This window comes from Eptesicus fuscus, chromosome 1 (genome assembly GCF_027574615.1).
Source record: "Eptesicus fuscus isolate TK198812 chromosome 1, DD_ASM_mEF_20220401, whole genome shotgun sequence".
Classification (NCBI taxonomy): Eukaryota; Metazoa; Chordata; class Mammalia; order Chiroptera; family Vespertilionidae; genus Eptesicus; species Eptesicus fuscus.
The window spans coordinates 75,145,769-75,166,176 of record NC_072473.1 but is presented as its reverse complement, the minus strand read 5'-3'; the positions used below and the strand labels follow the sequence as shown (position 1 = coordinate 75,166,176).

Below are 20,408 nucleotides of genomic sequence, written 5' to 3'. Positions count from 1 at the left end.
TTTCTGCTTTGCCTATTTTACTATCTTAATCATTATCCTTACTGTTTCCTCTGAGGATCTTACCTTTCTTCAACATACTTAATCAGAGCTTTTCTAGATAATCCTTTTCGCACATCATTTCTAGTTTTCAAATATTTCCAATGATGCCTTTTATTTTAATAAAAGGGTTTTGATGAAAAATTAAAATACACTGAAATAAAACTTTCTCTGTCCCAATACTACTCACAACCTACCACAACATTCATGCTTCAAAACACAGGGTAGGGAATTGGCTTATCAAGTATCCCCCACCACATTTCTGTGATAGGCCAGGACTTCCAGGTGCTGCTGCTAGAAGATAAGGTGTTGATATAATTTCTTCTATTACAGTGCACTGACTATGACATTTCATTGTCCCTTCACTTACTTGTTTTAGCTGGCATACGATATAAAAATTCCAGATGAATTAACATATAAATCAAAAATATTCATTACCTCTGAACCACTTTAAATATGTTCAGTCTTATTTGGCTATCCAACATTTCAATGTTTCTTCTTTATATATGATCACCTTGCTTTCTTCACTAATACCTTATCCTTTAAAGCTCAGTTACCCATTTTGCAATCTCTCCAGCTTGTTTACTTTGGGACATTTCTGTATATGTAGCTCACTATTGTCTATGTGTATTAGAATAACAACCACAGAATACAATGGGAGTTGACATCCTAAAATAGTTTACCCTCTTAATTCCTTAAAATATGATTTTAACATAAAACTTATTTTTGAAACTTAACTTTGAGTAAATATTTTGAAGAAAAATTAATTTCTAAAAGACTTGATTCTACATACTACTTAAATGAGAACATTTTCTGAAATTCAAACATAGCAAGCTCCATTTCTCAGTGATGAGGTACTTGCACAAAGTTCCCCATGGCCTTTTAGATGTACAAATTTATGATAATGAAGACTACTTCTAAGGAAATAATTTGACATGAAAGTTTTTTTTTTCTTTTTAAACTACTGCATTTAAAAAGTTAGTTTAATTGTAAATACTCAAGAATAAACCAGTTTTAGGATCACATTATTGTATCACAGTAACATAAATGTGAATCACATTTGTTTTTTTAATTTATGCATTCAGGTTCTCCAAAATTCTCACTATTGAGCTACTAAACTCTTGATATAAGTTGTTAGGAAAATACAAATCATCATTCCTGGTACTACGGTCCTAAGGAAATAACATGCTATCATGAAATCACATGTAGTCAGCTGCTTTTGTATTTTTGGTTAACAAGGTAGTTTAAAAATTATGATCCCACTAACACTGTCTTCAGATTTTAGAAGCAGGCTAGAGGAATTATACTGAGGTAAACTTTGTGGTAGTTCAGTTGCCTCTCTATTGCCCCAGAACTAACCATGGTATTGAGGATGGATATACAGAAATTTTGCTTTTACCCAGGTAGCAGTTACCATAGGTGACCAAAAATCACCTATTTATGGCATCTATAACATATATGGATGATAAACTAGCATGATTTTCAGCACTCTAAATTTCTTTGAGTTTGGGTATCTGATCAAAGTTTTATTTTTTCAAAACATTTTCATTTTTTACCTAAAACATTAAGTCCCTACATGTGGATTCATCAATTTAGATAAATTTCCAATTTTACAGAAATATAAATATAACAAAGACAAATTTTAGCGGCTAAAATTTTTGTTATATTTTTTAATAACCGAAGGAAAATTTTTATATAGTTTAATCTGGGGTTGGGAAAATATTTAATATCTGTTGGCCAGATAAGAATTTTGATAAATCAACCAATTGATCTTGGGGTCAGAATTTGACACCTACATTAAAGCACTAAAAAATAAACTAATTCTACAGTACATGTGTATAGGAGCTCAGTCCTGTATCCAGGCATGCAGGTGTATTATTTGGTGGTTTTTAAAAGCTATTGCACATCGTTGGGGGTTCTGAGGAAAATAAAGCATCTGAGGTTTTCATCCTTTCTTCTTATCAGGAGAAAAACAGCTTAACATGCAGTGAAAAAAACACAACTGCTTTCTTACTGTGAGTTTAACTACCATGGGACAATGAGAAAATGGGTGGTTTTTCCCCCCTTTATCACTGTAGTTTTCTCCAGGGATATAGATTGTTCAACCTTAGTCTGGTTTATAGCATAGTCCTTGTTATTTTCATTTCATAATCTAACCTTTAGTTCTTTATATGACTTTGCAAATTCCAATAAGGTTCATTTCTACTCTTACTTTTTTCTGAAAAAGCTCATTCAATGCCAATTCTTTTGAAAACTACTTGAAATCTAACTCATTACAGGTTTCTTTACTCCATGTTATAAAATCTGAATATATATACTGTCCAAACTGTCCAAAGAATAATGCTTGAATTCACAGTAACAAAAGTTACAAAGTTTGTGCAAAAGATATTGTACACCGTTGGAGTACATAGAGCTTGCTATAGTTAATTTTATATATAAAGCTGCATTTCTCATTAGAACTATTATGTGCTACATTAAAAGTAAAGTTTGTGATTTAACATTTTACTAATAATAAAACTGAATGCTAATTTAATCTCAGAAATTTTAAGATGCAAATTGCATATTTATGATGTTTGTAAATGTTATAATCAATCATCGTAATCTTTTAAACACCATAATTGCTTTGGAGCTCTTCAAGTTTTCCAAGGGTCATAAAGTAAACCCGGCTGTGGCGATTGTGCAAAGTAGAGGTAAAGAATAGCTTTAAAAAGAAAGAAAAACACCATCAGTAATTGTTTAGTACATTGTAACCTGATATTTCTTAGACACAACTCTAATTTCAATTTATCTGCATCAATCACTTAAAATATTATGCTATACTGCTTTTCAGAATAGTTTTCTCAAATTAAAGACTAAGAATTTTAAAATAGAATGTAGTCTACATATATATTAAAAAACAACCTTTTACCATCCTATATAATAAAAGCCTAATATGCTAAGTGTCCAGTCATCTGTTCAACCAATCAAAGTGTAATATGCTAATGCTATGCTAAGGCTGCTTAACCGCTCACTATGACATGCACTGACCACCAGGGGGCAGACACTCCGACCAATAGGTTAGCTTGCTGCTGGGGTTTGGCAGATCGAGACTGAGCGAGACAGGCCAGACAAGCCCTGGAGCCCTCCAGTGGTCCCTCCCTGGCTGGCCAACCTCCTGCATCCTTGACCAGCCCCATCATGCACAGGTTGGGTCCCTCAACTTGGCCTGCATCCTCTTGCAATCCGGGCTGAGGGACCCTACCCTCTGAGTGCATGAATTTTGTGCACCAGGCCTCCAGTATTCTACAAAATGGCACTATGTTTAAACACAATTAGTTTTTGTGTAGGTGACAATTATCTGGTAAAGTTTTTCATTCATTTTGGTTAACAATTCTTTGCTTAAAAAAATCAACTTTTATTGTTGACTTTCCTTTTTTAAATATAAGGAAATGATTAAATTATTTTGATATTGTTCACCATTGTTGCTGGTTTTATGAAATTTTCTACTTGGTGCAATTTTAATTTTCTCTGTCATGGAATGCACTGACATCAATAGATTGATATTATGAGCTAAACTGATTGGCTTAGAGAGAAACATATACCATGAATAAACATAATTAGAAAGGAGATGAAGAAACTAAGGCCCAGAAAGATAACTCAAACTTCAAGGTTCTTACACCTAGTCAGGCAGCAAAGCCAGTATTGCATCTTAAGTCTATCTGACTTCAAACACCAGTTCTTGCCATTATATTACTATATATTGAAAACTAGTACCTTTTCTCGAAGCACATTGCTTTACCTGGGCTGTTCTGATATTAAGTGGAATCTTCTGTAATCTCTTCTAAATGTGATTGTTTCCTAGTCCTATTAGGATTATTTTTTTCTCATTATTATTTCTCATAATATAAGGACTATAATGATTTTATTCAATGCATTTTCCACCTAAACTGTCTGATTGGTTTGATAAAATTGATTACATTATACTAATAGTCAAATTTCAATTTTATTTTTCTTTCTTGTAAAATGGACAAAATAATAGCCAATCTTGAAGATTAAATGTAGCTTTAAAAGTAGTAATTTCTTTAGTTAATTTTCATTGCTTTCTTTATTTTTTCTTTAACTGGAGGATATATTACCTTGTCACCTCGGGTACACAGAAATCTCAGCTTCTTAATTGACCTGCGCTTCAGTTCACTTTCTAGAAGCCTTGATTGCAAAGAGCGAACTTCAATGGCCTTTTGACCCCATCCTGTGGTTCGCTGTGTACATTCATAAGCTACAATAAAAAATAAAAAAAATATAAAAACACAAAATATTTCTAACAGAGATAGAAAATTATAATCACAGCCACTATTTGATTATTAAGGAGCTGATTATTACAGTTTAGGTAAACACTTTATTTCCTCTTTCTACACTCAGTCATTTGGCCATTATGCTGCTTAGCAATGGTGTTTAAACCAGCTATTTATTGTTAGCATAGTGATTAATGCTGAATAACTAGATCTCAATTAATTTTGCTACTCATATTCTCTAATATTACAGAAAAAAGCTAAGGATTAATTCTACCCTGTTGATAGAAAGTCAAATCTACCCACAACCATTCTTCTTTTTACAATCTAGTTGAGGTACAGTCCATAGGATTTGTAATTGTGTTCAAGTAACATACATGGAAAACTGACAAACTTTTCAAAATTAAAACTGTTAAAAATGACCTGCTCAAATAATGACTTTAGCAACTCTAATTTAGTTCAATGAATTACTATGTTATAAAGAGAACTAAAGCTAATTTTGATACTGTTTATTCTTTTTCTTTCTTAGGAAATTTTAATAAAATTTAAATTTTTATAACCTGTTTTATTTTACTTGGTGACAATAAAGCTTATGACAATTGCTTTAAAGTAGAAAACCTAATTATGTAATAGCCATACAGTCAGCTGGTGCTGTAAGGTATTTTTGACACAGGGGGGCAGTGTTATTGTCAAATGTTTAACTTTTAAGTTGATATTCTTTATGTACGTTATGGGGAGGCAAATTTCCCTAAATAAATATAATCCTGCACTTAAAACATCAAAATTTTAAGTCAAGTTAAAATAGTTTAAAAAACACTAAAACAAGATTCCTTCATTTTCATATTAACATGACTAAAATTAGAATTCAATTCATTTTTTTTCTATTATAAAGTCAATAAAATCTGAGTTGATATAATGATAACATAATTAAATTTTTCCTTTATCTGGCCGCATAAGTTCTAGGATAAGAATGGACCTGGAGAGTATTATGCAAAGTGAAGTGAGCCAGTCAGAGAAAGACAAATACCATATGATTTCACTTATATGTGGATTCTAATGAACAAAATAAACTGGTGAACAAAATAGAAACAGAATCATGGTTTTCAGAAGGGAGGGTGTTGGGCGGGGGGGAGACTGAGTAAAAAATGGTGAAAGGATTAAACAAACTACCCCAAACCTCATTGAGAGACAACAGTATGGTCATTACCAGAGAGAAATCGGGTTGGGGAAGTAAGAGAGAGAAAATGGGGAGAAATGGCAATGGAAAGAAACATGACATGGGAGGTGAACAAAGAATATACAGATAATGTATTATAGAATTGTATACCTTAAAACTATATAATTTTAGTAACCAATGTAACTCCAATAGATTCAATAAAAGAATAAACATTGAATAAATAAATGAATAAATAAATAAACCAAAATTTTACTGGCCTATACATAAGTATGTAAAAATGCATAAAAAGATTCATGAAAAATTATTAAACTTTTATGAAACTGACTTCTCATAGGCAGTGTGAGCCATTTTGAATCTCTCAAATAAAACTGAGCAAGAATTTATTATTTCTTGCTTCCTTTTATATTACATTTCCAAATATTTATGCACATGAAATTGGCATAATCTTCTAATTAAATTGCAACCATATTTTATTGAGACAATGGTCTCCTGAAAGGAGATTTCACAAGCCCAATTTCAGACTAGAATTAAAATCACTCCAGATATAAGAAAAGTTATGGGAATACATAGCTTGAGTGATGGGAACAAGTATTAGTTTTTTTGTATATTCAGATTTGAATTTTTTCACCTATGTGAATACGTCATTAAAATTGAATTTTTGTCAACAACCATAGAGAGCAAAAATTTCTAAACTTAATGCACAGCTTACTTGCTGAGTCAAGTACACAGTTCATATGGCATTACATGATTTCCGACTTAATTTTGAAACACACTAATCTGCCACTTAACCTAGCTACTGAGCTAGCCTGCTTATGAGGTGGGATCTAATGATTTGGGTTGGAATGGTTAGTGATATTTGCTGTGATTGTTAAGCTTCTATATGTATTTGAATATCGAGAGAAATGATCTTATTATTTAACACATTTAGTATATCTCAAGAAAATGTAAAATTCAGATTGGGGAAATCTGAATCTAGGTTAGCTTTAAATAACAAAGCAGTTGTTTTTAGATAGAAAAAGAAATGATTTATTTCTTTAATATCAGTATTATACTGTAGTCTTCAGTATACCCTCAAAATGCCCTTAATATACAAACCAAAATATCATATTCTTATAGTGCTATAATTTATTTTACATATAAAGAGATGATTTTCAAATTCTAACAACTAAAGTATCTTTTTTGTTTTAGGTCAGAAGCTGTCCTAAGGACAAGAGCTGTACCAGATGACTTTTTAAGAACCCTTTGATTCTTATGATTGCCTAATGGCATATATACTAGAGGTTTGTTCCGTTCCACATTTGAATGGAATTTTCTTATTTCAGTTTCTGATTATCAAATTGAACAAAAAGTGCCAGTGTAATGGTTAGATAAAGATTCATTATTTTCAGTTTCCTTTGCCCTGGGTCTATTAATTATATTGTAAGCATTTACCTTCCATCACTTAAAATGGCTTTAAACCCTCTGTGGGTTCTTACCTGTTTGAAGCAATTGGAGGAGATTTTCAGGACAATCATTAACAATATGTATGAAAAATAAAGGATTTTGCAGACACCATGCAAAGTGCTATCATCCCATAATGAAAATAAATGTGAATTAAAAAGCAGTTCTTTTAAATTGGTCTTTATAGCCACATGAGGATCACATTTAGCCCTTTAATAGAGATTTCAGAAGCTTCTGGCTTCTCTATTGACAAACTACCTTTCTCTATTTTTTTTCTCTTTTTTTTTCTCTCTCACCCTCTCCCCTTCTTCATTTGCTTCTTTAAACTCCTTCCCGTTCCAGGAACATTTATCCTCCATCAGACCATTCTATTCTCTCTAATATTTCCACTGTTCATATACATTGTTTCCTATCTAGAATCACCTCTGTAGTCTCAGAGACATATACACAAATCTCAAATTATTCAGATTTCTCAGATCTGCAGTCCTGTATTGGTCAGTAAGAAAAAATATGCTGGCCTGATGAAGATTAAAAGGCACTTTTCTTTACTTTGCCATCTGGGTGGTACCTAATAGGCATTCCAATAAGTCATATTTATCTCTTTGTAAATGAAGGATGATGAAATCTTAGTGACAACCAATATGTCACATATTCAGTGTGTATTTAATTCTTCATGAGACTATTACTCAATAAACAGAACACTATTGACTATATGAAATAGAAACATTTTGCTCTTCTTTTATGACTATTTGTCAGTATTCTCAGAAAAAGGTAAACCCCAAAGTAAATGTGATAGGATGAAACATTTTCAACATCTGTGTAAAATCTGCAAGCAAAGGGAGTTAAAATACAATTATACATCATTGCGGAAATAAATTCCTTTCTTATTTTACTTATAATATTATTGCAAATGAACAATTAAGCCAAAATCAGTATCTCTGTGATAGGTTGTGGATTTATTAAGCATATAACAAACACATCACCTCACTAAGGGAACAACTATGCAGTATCCTAAATTAACTCTATATGCTTTGAAAAAAATGTGATATATCAGAAAATGGAAGCTTCTATGACATTATGTGAAAGAGGAAAATTTTTATACCTACCTACTGAAGATGGTATATCTTTCCACACTTCAAGGATCTTCTTAAAGAATTGTTCATTTGCTTCCATAGAAAGGGCTTCAGCATTGAAGGTGAGCATCATGCCAATTCCCAAAGAATCAGGTAAAATGATGATATTCTGTGGTATAATGATTTCCAGGGGCTGGAATTATGTTTCATAAGGATTTATATGTCCAAAAATTTGATCACTACTACTTTAATTGATACAGATTGGTTGAGCAATAAAGATTAAAAGGGGGCTCAAAGTGCAGGGAGGAAGACAAATTTTTATCTCAATATTAAACAGCATGTTATCCAACACTTAAAAAGAACCTTCCTTATGTCATAAAGTCATCTCTATTTAATATTATTCTTTATATTTAAGAGAAATCTTTGTTTGAAAAAAGCAGAGATTTATTTCCAACATACAGAAATTCAGTGAAATTTCACAAAGTATTATGAATAATGATAGAATCATTATTACTTGTTATGAAGTTGGATTTCAGGACATTAATGAATACTTTAGTAATTAATGCATAAATCAAGTAAAATACACAACAACTGATTATACACCAACTCATTCAAATCAGAAAAAAATAACTTAAAAATAGCTTGAACTTATAATATTTATAAGGGGCAGTTTTATAATATTCTTCACTGCTTGAAATATGTCATCCTCCCTTCACAAAAATGTAGGATTTATTTTCCAATTAATAAAATATTAAAATACCTTCAATACATAAATTCAGAGATGTATTAAGTGACAATATCAAATGATCAGAAATATCTAAGATTTTCTAAATTTCATGATGCGTAAAACAATGTGACAAAATTTATTTAAACTACAGACATTGTTATGTTGATAGTATTTTCCTGAGAAATGAACAATTACATTCCTCTATCATTTCTCCATATTAGTAAAATTAAAGAAAGAAAGCTCAGAAATTATACTTGCCAAACCCAGTGTGCTCAGGCCAAGTGCTTGAGGCCATGTCTCAGCAACAACAATCCTTAAAACCAAAATGGGGACCCAGAGTCGAAAAGCAATTTTTATGCGTTCCCTGGGCACTAGCATGAGCAATTGAATCAGAAAATAGATGAAGGAAGAGAGAAAAAGAAATTGCAAGAAAGAACTTTTCCTCAAGAAAATTTGTTTAGAATAAAGGTGGACTGCTGTAAATCCAGACAGCCTGAGAGGTAGTTCTCTTGCTTCTCAGACAGTTCTTAAAGTAACCACATATTCTATATTCTTGTAGCATTATAGCATTTGTAATCTAGCACTCTTGAAAAAATATTATTTTTAGTACATGCTGTTTCAGAAAACACTCTCCCCAACCTTATATTAGCGACCTTTCTCATTTAGTGGGCCAAGACACTAGGGTGCTTAGCTAAAAATACTATTTTTGAATATACTTGAGATATCCTAATTAGGTCAGAAAAGTGTTGGGTTTTTTTTTAAACTCATCTTCTCTCCTTGCTTCTACAATAATTACCTGATTGCTTTCAAAAGCAAATAATTATCCTTGCTTAATAGTCAAGTGGAACTTGGGTTTAATCTCCTTGAACTCTGAAATACTGTAAGTGTAAACTTGGACAAGTGCTTCAATGTTCAATACCGTACTAGCTTCAAAATAAGACTATCTGACACGACATTTAAAAATAAGATGCAGCCGGGACCGGTTTGGCTCAGTGGATAGAGCGTCGACCTGCGGACTCAAGGGTCCCAGGTTCGATTCCAGTCAAGGGCATGTACCTTGGTTGTGGGCACATCCCCAGTGGGGGTGTGCAGGAGGCAGCTGATCGGTGTTTCTCTCTCATCAATGTTTCTAGCTCTCTATCCCTCTCCCTTCCTCTCTGTAAAAAAAATCAATAAAATATATTTTAAAATAATAAATAAAAATAAGATGTAGGAAGCTATGGGAGATACCCCAACCGAAGAGTACTGTAATATTTAAATAAAAATGAACTTGCACTTGCATTGATATTTAAGTGGCTTTAGCATGGCTTGGTTCAGTATTTTCCATATTATAAACAGGGTGATTTCTACATAATCATAGATGACTACTGAGTGATCAGTTAATTATATTGTTCATATGACCAAACTTTAAAAAATGTCTCTACTAATGATCTATGTGATTTTTTAGAGATGTATGAAATAATCCTGAATGTTATGCAAAATATCAGATTACTACAGTGATTTAAAAGTACAGAAAGTATTCTCTTGGACTTTTGTGTAATGTTAAATTGCTAAAATTTTACTTGTTGAAAAACTGGGGAATTAAGAAAAGGTGAAGCAGATTTGTTGGTTCAGCCCTTCCTTTTTCAATAGGACAAATATCATTGCTATCAACAAATTTGAGACACAACATAATTATATTTTGTATAGCATGCTTGTGGAGGGGTATTATGTTATGTTTCAGATTTTTATATAAATAATGTATATAGTGTTTTTACAACTCCCCATTTCTTTGATGTGTCATATTTTTATTATTTACAATTATTTGAGAGTTGAGGTGAATTAGCTTTTTAAATGCTGAATACTTTGATCAGAAATTTTAACTATAATTGATGCTACAAGAGAAGTTTTTATGATAATTTTTATATATCACAGTTAAAGTACTACAATCTGAATAAAGAAGGGTGATATACATAATACTGTTGCAATACTGGTGGTGTATTTTTTAGAGACTCTTTTAATGCATTATTGGTTGCAGAAAGACTGAAGTAAGGAATGCAAACTCATATACCTGTTAGTGCCAGTTATTATAAATACATAAAAATAAATGGATAGAGAATGTATAGCATTTATTCCATCTAAAAGGAGGCAGGCACAAATAATTTCCAATAGATAATAATTAGATAGTAATGTGGGTTTAATGTAGTCAGATCTTTTGGTTTATCAATAGAAGTCCAAATTTTTAAGTGTAAACTCTGTTCATTTAAAAAAAAACAACATAAAACATTGTGCTAGACAAACACTATTTGTCTACAGAACAGATTTAGTTGACTGGACTAAGAAACCATCAGTGATTTTTGTTTATACATTACTACTTCCTGGCACTCTATACTTACTTTTGAGGTCTCAATTCCAGTATAGATATTGATAATCATATTTTTATTTCTTTAAGAGTTTGACAGTTGTGAAAAACTCAAATTGTGATAAAAATACTTTTCAAGGATCTTACGTTATTTGGCAGGGTCACATCAGACGTAACCTCAGATTCTGCATCAATGATGTGATATCCATTTGCTGAGCTGAAGAAAATCTTCAGTCTTTTTTCAGAACCAATAGCCAGGTCAACTGTAACTGGCTTATGACCAAGTGTTGGAAATACCTGTAGATACAAAAGCAAATATGGCCAAAAGGCCAAAAATGACACTCTAAGGCAAAAATTCCCCTGCCCTTTGCTTAACAGGTTTATAAAACCCAGGTGATTGTTAAAAAAATCACATAATGTATTTAGAGACCTATGTATTGTAACTTTTATTAGATCTGGTATTACAATCAGAACATAATTATATTTAATCTTAAATATTGAGTTTCCCTTTGAAGGTCAAGTCTTTAATAAACGTAAGAGACTTGTAGGACTCTGCACTCTGTTTGCTGTCTTTAAATTCCTTGCCTTGAGCTTCAGCAAATGAAGGAGCTCATCTGGTCTCTTAAAATGGTTCGCTGGATCAGCTGCCTGCATTTTTGCCAGAATTCATATACAGGCTTCATAGGACATGTAGTCTCCTTTGGAGTCTGCTGATTGATCAATGCATACTTGGTAGGGAATGAAAAAGGCCAGACATGTTAACCTACCATAAACTGGATGTACTCTAGGCTCCTATGGCTGCTAGTTCAATGAAACAAAAAGCCAAACCGGATTTATCACCAAATTCAGGTCACAGTGGAGGACTGGGCACCACTGGATTGAGGTTGAAGCATTGGAATGAGGACTTGAACTAGGAACTGTGTATTATGCTAGACAGACTGTTGGTACTTATCTTCTTTGCTTCCCAGCTCCATACCAGGCATCTCTGACCAATCAGTAGACACCCAAGAACAAACCCACATCCAAATACTGACAGCCAAACCAAAGCCCAGTTTAGGGAGATCAGATCAGGGATGTGACTTTGGAAGGGCAGGCCCAGACTGTCTGTATAGTATTCTATATTACTTATAAAAGAATATATTTATTTTGCAAATAGACATTGAGGGGCAGTCATAAAAATTAGCTTATCTTTATTGTATACATGTGATTTGTGATAAGTTTTGTCCTACAAATTATATCATGTGAAGCGATCCTGACCTAATATACAAAAGTATTTCATAAATACCTGGATGAGGTCTATCATGATGTAAAAAAATTGTAGATGGACCAACTTGCTCAAAAATATCTGGAACATTTGCTAAATATATAGATTTCCAGACCCCACTTTAGACCTACTAATTGGCCTGGGGTTGTGTCTGAGATCTAAACTTTTAGCAAATGCGCCAGACAATTCTGATATACATCCTAGATTAAGACTTTATATAATACTGCTAATTTATTCATCAGTCCTCAATACTATAGACTAAGTATAAAATAATCCTATTTAAGTAGAATTCTGGAGCATTATAAAAAGACATTATAGATAAAAGGAGTCCCCAGTTTATAAAATTGGATAAAAACTCAAAAGAACTGGTGGCCCAGAAAGAAACTCACTACAGACAGATTCATTTGCCTGTCACCATAACCATTATTGCTTGTCTCATTTTCGGTTCTTATAAGTGTATTTCTAATAGCACATGATCTCACTCATCTAGGGGAAATAATGAACAACATAGACTGATGAACAAGAACAGACCCAGAAACAAAGAGGCATGGATCAGACTGTCGGGCCTCAGAGGGAGGGTAGGGAAGGGTGGGGGTAAAGGGGGAGATCAACCAAAGGACTTGTGTGCAAGCATATGAGCCTAACCAGCAGTTAAGGACAACAGGGGGGTAGGGGCATGTGTGGGAAGGGGTGTGGGATGGGAATGGGGGGGATGAGGACAAATATGTGATACCTTAATCAATAAAGAAATTAAAAAAAACTCATCTGCAACCTAATTGCTTGGGATGTGAAATGGTTACCTTAAGAGGGCATGAGTGGGGGCGTTAGGGGGCAATGGGGAGGTAAGGACACATATGTAATACCTTAATCAATATAAATAAATAAAGAAAGAAGAAAAAGAGCCTGATCAATAGAAGTTCAGTTAAATCATATAAAAATAGAAATAGTACTGGTAATCAAAATAAGCCTAAGCACCATTCATTGCAATAGTTCTAGAGAGAAATGTATTTGGAGTTTCAGCCTGGAAGGCATATAGACCCACCTTTCTCTTCCCATCCCTATCTATTGTAGCCCTGGTAATTAAAGTAAAGGCTTTCTCTTCCTTCATCCCTCTACCATTGGATTCCACCCTCTAATATTGCCAAGCCTTGTCTTCTTCTCCATTTGCTCTCCACCCTACACTAAAATTGGACAGGGACTTTCTCCATTTCAAGTCATTGGGATGGCATACAAAGCCTGTGTTGGGGCTCTAGAAGAGAAGGTCTTTATGTGACTACAGGAAATTGGGAGTGAGGAGATGGTGGTGAGGTCCTCTAATGGGAGGTATCAGGGATTTCCCTCCACTTTGCTTTGGTGCCTGTGAATTGTCTAAAAATGGTTAAATGATAATGATTGACATAGTATATCCAAATTAAAATAACTAGAAGAATGGTATATATTTCTGCTACTATATTCTAAAATATATTTTTCTATTTATAATTTTTCAAAAGAAAAACATTATCAAAAGAAAAGGTGACCACTCACTTTAATAGCAGTGCTTTCATCAAAGGACTTCGGTGCCCATGCATAAAGGTGAATTGATGATTTCAAAGCAATTGCAATATATGTTGTTTCTTCATCTTGGACTACAATGATAAAATACAAAGAAGTAACAATGCCACAGAGTTAACAAGAACACTCAAGTAAGTATTTATATTTGTTATTGAAAATCACAATGTAAGATCACAGATCATATATTTTTAGAAAAGTTATCTGGTTACAATTTGTTGCTCCCCCCACCAAGGCAACAAAATCATTGTGTAATTTAATGGAGTGTAAGCATTAGCCTTCAAAAGCACTCTAAATTGTACACTGCAAACTACAGAACAGTGTTCAAAGAAATTAAAGAAGCCCTAAATAAATGGGAAGACTTCTTTTGTTTATGCATGGGTAGACTTAATGTTGTTAAGAGAGCAATACTCCCCAAAGTGATCTACATATTAAATGCAATCTCTCTTGAAATCCTAATGATTTTTTATGCAGAAATGCTAATGCTGGTTCTAAAATTCACATGGAATTGAAAGAGGCCCACATAGCCAAAACAATCTTGATAAAGAAAAAAAAAGTTTGGGAACTCATACTTCCCAATTTCAAACTTACTACAAGCTACACTAATTAAAACAGCATAGTAATGGCATAAAGATAGGCAAATAGATCAATGGAGAATTATTTGGAATCTACAAATAAATCAATACACCTTTGGCCAACGATGTCAAGACCATTCAATTAGGAAAGAATAGACTTTTCAATAAATGCTACTGGGAGAATTGAATATCCACATACAAAAGAGTGGGGTTAAAGTATCTTTAAAGTTGTTCACATGGAAAATAATACAATTACTAATAAATAATAATAGAAGAATAAACTCTGTATACTCACAACTGTAAACCTACTTTTGCCTCACACTTGCTATAGAATGCATGCTAAAAGGTGAGCAACACAGAAAAGGACTTTAAAAAGAATAAAAATGAATCATAATGAATGGCAGTGTTCTCAAATGGAATGCTAAAATTTTGAATACAGGAAACAAAATAGATTTTTCTGAATTGAAATATGTGGAATAAGTGATTAAACAGCAACACCCCCCCAAAAAAAAACACGCACACACACAAAAAAAACCCCAACAGGGGTTTATAAAACCCTGGTGTGGACCAACAGGATGAATGAACCTTGAAAATATAAGTGACAGAAGCCTCTCACAAAAAAACCATATAATGTATGATTGCATTTAAATAAGTTGTCCAGAATAGACAAATTTATAGCAAAATAAAGAAGATAAGTGGTTAATGTGAACCCTGAGAAAGAAGATACCTACCAAGAAAGGCTCCTAGTGGCTAACTTGGCTCAAATTTAAAAGCAGAGTCTAGTAGCTGTTTCTAAATAAGAGTATTCTGCACAAAGTGCACTTCAGGAAGAAGCCTACAATGAACTGCCTAACTGCAGTGTGTTCCTGACAGCTGAGCCAGCCCTTATAAAGAAATTTATGGAATTTGTATTTCATTCAATAGAACTGAGGCTTTCTCCATCCAATTGGAGTTGCACAGCTATATCCATATTAGCATTTTCACCAACCAATCAGAGTGGGCCAATTGACCAATCAGGATATTGCCTTTGGGCCCCAAATGATAGGATTTTAAGTGCTAATTTGCATGTGGATGGACAAATCTTGGACCAGGTGTGGGGACTTCTGTCTATATAAGTCAGCCCTCCTTTCCTTTGGATAGCGCACTTTCACTTTTCATTGAAGGTTAAAGACCACATTTCCCTAGATGGAGCTGAAACACCTAAGACCAGGTGGAGCAGATCAAAGTATATCTGTCTAGCCTGAGAGGGAACTAGCCCCAGGGCTGTCCCTCCCAGGGCTGTATTGCTCAATGCCTCTCCCCAAGGCCTCCTTACAGCCATGCTGTTTCACAGCCATTGTGCTTCATAATTGAGCTGTAATACAATTGAGCTGTTCCACAGCTGTGCTAGCCATAACTTATCACAATTGGCTGTATGCACTGAATAAAGTTTCCTTTTTCACTGCATCCCAAAATGGGAATGCCTGTTGGCATTTAACTGGAGCCAAGGACCATCAGGCAACATTACCTAGGATTGTGAGGAGAATAATGTGAATATAAGACTAATTGAATGTGGAGAGGCTGCTAATGGCTATGGGGTTTTATTTGGGGTGGACAATGAAAATTAGATTACAGTGATGGTTATTACACAACTCTATAAGTATACTAAAATTGTATACTTTTAAATAGGTATACTTTATGGTATGTGAATTATTTCAATAGCTTTTTAAAGAGAATAAATATAGGAAAAATATGCTTGTTCTCAGCTAGACCTTTTGGCTCTTGTAGGATATGTTGTCCTACCTGTTAGATTTATACTTTGTGCTCTTACTTGGCAGTGATATTACTTCTGTCCTCTCTAGCCAGACTTCGTCTGAGACCAATATATAATATAGGGTCTCTCTCTCTCTCTCTCTCTCTCTCTCTCTCTCTCTCTCTCTCACACACACACACACACACACACACACACACACACACACACACATTCTTTTTCTTTTGCACTGTTCCCAAGATGGTCAAAGAAGTATGATTAATAACCCCCAACAAGCAAAAGAAATCTACTGCTCCATCTGTCAGCAGGGCAAATGTTTTTGTTTTTTTATAAGAACTGGGTTGGGTTGGAATGGGATCAGCCAGAAAAACTAGACTTAGCTAGTCCTTCTGCATACCAAGAGCCCAAATTTGCAAGATGGTTGGTTAACTCTCTCTCTCTTTTAAAAAAATATTTTTATTGATTTCAGAGAGGAAGAAAGAGGGAGAGAGAGATAAAAACATCAATGATGAGAGAGAATCATCGATCTGCTGCCTCCTGCATGCCCCACATTGGGGATCAAGCCCACAACTTGGGTATGTGCCCTAATCTGGAATCAAACCTCAACCTTCTGGTTCACAGATTGGCACTCAACCACTGAGCCATGCCAGTTGGGAAACTCTCTCTTATTGAACTAAAATACTTACAAGTTGGTATTAAGCAGTTCAATGTAAACTTCTGGGTTAATATTGGGGATGTCATTCACCTCTGGTTACAAAATTTACATAATATACTCTGAAGAAAAGTAGTGATACATAAAACTAGAAGAGCCTGGTTAGTGTAGCTCAGTGGTTGAGCACTGACCCATAAATCAGGAGGTCACACTTTGATTCTGGTCAGGGCACATGCCTGGGTTATGGGCTCAATCCCTAGTCAGGGACATGCAGGAGGCAGCTGATCAGTGATTCTCTATTATCATTGATGCTCCTATTCCTCCCTCCCTTTCCCTTTCTCTCTCTGAAATAAATAAATAAAAAAAACATTAAAAAAGATAAAACTAGAAGAAAGTAATGTATTTATTTAATGCCCAATTCAGGTACTCGTTTCTCTGTTCAATGATGTATATGATATATATACACATATATGTAAATCTATTCTGGGAAAACCTCTTTATATGTGGAGCAGAAATGGTTAGTCAGGATAGAAATATTCTGATGCAACTCATACTAGGTGATCCCACCTTTCTCTTATTTATGTCACTAGTTCTGCCTAAAGGGGAATTAGTGAAGAGGAAAGAAGGAAATTAAGGCTGAGAGTGGAGGAAATTTGCTTTAGAAACAACAAAATGAGATAACATTACTTCCCAGTTGTTGACAGATTGAGAGTAGGATTCTGAGACCCTGGAGTTGTTATTCCATTCACAGTGAATGATTTTGAAGAGGCAGGGATATGAAAACATTCTAATCAGACAGGAAATATTTCACAATCATATTCATGAATCTCAACAGTAGGAGAAAGAACCAGCAGACCATAAGAGACTTTTTCTTTTGACTTACTGTAAATTTTTCCTCATCAGTGTTAAAAGGGATTTGCTAATCTATACTAATAAAAGCATAGGTGGCCCTCACATGTGATGTCATCACAAGATGGCCACCACAAGATGGCTGCCACAAGATGGCCACCACAAGATGGCCACCACAAAGATGGCCACCAGAAGAAGGCCGCCACAAGAGGGCTGCCACAAAGATGGCCACCACAAGATGGCCGTGCACACAGTGGAGGCGGGGCCCGGAGGAGGAGGCAGGTGGCGGCAGGGGAGGGTGGTTATGGGTGATCAGGCCAGCAGTGGAGGGCAGTTGGGGGTGATCAGGCTGGCAGGGGAGGGCAGTTGGGGGCAATCAAGCCAGTAGGGGAGCAGTTAGGAGGCGAACAGGCTGGCCGGCAGAAGCAGTTAGGGACAATCAGGCAGGCAAGCAGTTAGGAGCCAGTGGTCCCAGATTGTGAGAGGGATGTCCGACTGAAAATTTAGGCCCCGTCCCGGAAGTTGGACACCCCCCTAAGGGTCCCAGATTGGAGAGGGTGCAGGCCGGGCTGAGGGACACCCCCCTCCCATGCTCAAATTTCATTAACCAGGCCTTTAGTTAAAAATAAAAGGAATTATTATGTGATTCTATTTTATTGCTATTTAGAGGATAGTGTCATATAAATAATCTTATGTGTTATTGAAGAAACACTAAAGCATTATATAGTTGAAGTTATACAGAAACAGGAAAATAATAGTTTATATGGAGTAATTAGAATGACTGAGAAGGGAAGAAAGGTGAGAAAGTAAACCAAATTTAACTTCAATAGCTATTTCAGTCAATTTATATTTTTTCAATAACAGCCATAATTGTGGCATAAAAATTCTGGAAAATGTGGCAATGAAATGCACTCATTTTTGTATATGAAATTGAAACTTTGCCCTTTCTCTGCCTTTCATAACAATGTACTTCACCAAGTAAAGGGAATAAAATTTTGTATACCTATAGTAAATATGAAATGGGACTTACGAACACTGAAGTGTTCACAGCCTGTCAACTTATCAATAGCTTTGCAGGCTTCCTCTGTCTTTAGCATTTCCACTTGTCTTCTTTTACTTTCTGGATCATCATTCAAAATCTTGTTCCTCAGCCAGGTCAGATGATACACCCGAAGTCTGTTTTTATGGCCTGACAGATTAAAGTACAATGCAGTGTTTCAATCTATTTTCTTAATATACTAAAAGAATAAAAAAGTAAAGGCATTTTGCCTTTGTAACCAAATGTTTTCATTAAGGTAAAAAGCACTTTTAAAAAACTACACTGCATCAGTCTTCCCTTCGGAGTTTGTAAATGTGATAGCGATGTTTCTCACTTCCAAAAGATAGTGAAAGTGTCTACCAGCTACCTATGTGCCTGTCTGAAGTGAATGTAAAATATTTCTTTGAGGCAGGTTAAGCCTGCCACTGTGCAGGCAACAGAATTACCATCCATTAATTTGTATCTTGGCTTTCATCTAAGTCATGATCCTTCTAGGATTCAAAGATGGAGAAACTGTCCCTGGTGTTGGGTATGAATGAGAGGGATGCCTAATGTATTCACTGTTAGACATTCAGGGACAGTGGGATGGATCGCTCTGTGCTCTTTAATTTTGGCATACTTACAAAATAGTTGAATGGTTTTATTATTTTTTTCTCAACCCAATTTATTTTTAATATTAATTTTCTAATTATAAATCCCATCAACATTTTATAATTCCTTCAGGAAAACTTGGCCATTAAAATTTCATGTTTCTTTTTAGTGACTTTATATTCATTTTAGAGTTTATGATTAAAAGATTTCTAGGCCTAATAATATCATTCTTATTTATGAGGTAAATCTTAAATATAGCTTTATGTGATACTTTAAAAAGCAGTGTTAGAATTCAGACATCCATTTCTATTGCCATTCTATTCTTAAATGGTAAAATAAATGTGTTCTCTAAACTACTAGGCATATTTTTACACTGATGTTCTCTATACTATCTGAGGCAAAAATAATCCACATTTGAAAAAATCTTAAGCATTAAAAATGGCACATTTAGGTTAGAGAAAGCCGAATAAAAAGTAAAGCCCTGTGTTATCCAGCCACCCAAGTATTTTCAAATGTTGTTAAATGTTGCTTTTATGTACATCAAGCAGTTATAAATGGATGACTGTATAACATGATAAAAATTGTGAAGTTTTAGCATCTATATAGGATTTTTTCTCTTACTAAAACTTGAAGCAAAGTTAATAATATTTAAGACTATAGATAAACATTAATCAATGTACAATATAGCTATTAGGTATAGACTGGGAGTATATAAATATATCTAAATGATTGTATTTAGCATCATTTTATTCTATACTCAAACCATTTTTAAATTTTTTCTGTCCTTTTGACTTTGGCCTATAGTCAATTTTAATGCTAACATTACTAACATCCATATACTTGGTCTCTCATATTGAAAGGTTCAAGCTCAGACTGACCAAAGCTAAGAAATTCAACTACTATATGGAAAGAGTGGAGAGGTCTTAGAGCAGTGGTTCTCAACCTTTCTAATGCCGCGACCCTTTAATACAGTTCCTCATGTTGTGATGACATCCAACCATAAAATTATTTTCGTTGCTACTTCATAACTGTAATTTTGCTACTGTTATGAATCATAATGTAAATATCTGTGTTTTCT

General features: G+C 34.2%; 1 protein-coding gene across 1 annotated transcript in view; it reads right to left on the bottom strand.

The window, feature by feature from the left end:
- Positions 1 to 2,641: 2,641 nt before the first annotated feature.
- The window catches only part of NRK (Nik related kinase), a 198,682-nt gene continuing 180,915 nt past the window's right edge, over positions 2,642 to 20,408 (bottom strand). The window contains 7 exon segments of the mRNA XM_008157310.3: positions 2,642 to 2,737; positions 4,152 to 4,291; positions 8,028 to 8,187; positions 11,210 to 11,359; positions 11,648 to 11,790; positions 13,847 to 13,951; positions 18,731 to 18,889. Coding sequence (XP_008155532.2) covers positions 2,642 to 2,737; positions 4,152 to 4,291; positions 8,028 to 8,187; positions 11,210 to 11,359; positions 11,648 to 11,790; positions 13,847 to 13,951; positions 18,731 to 18,889 — 953 coding nt within the window.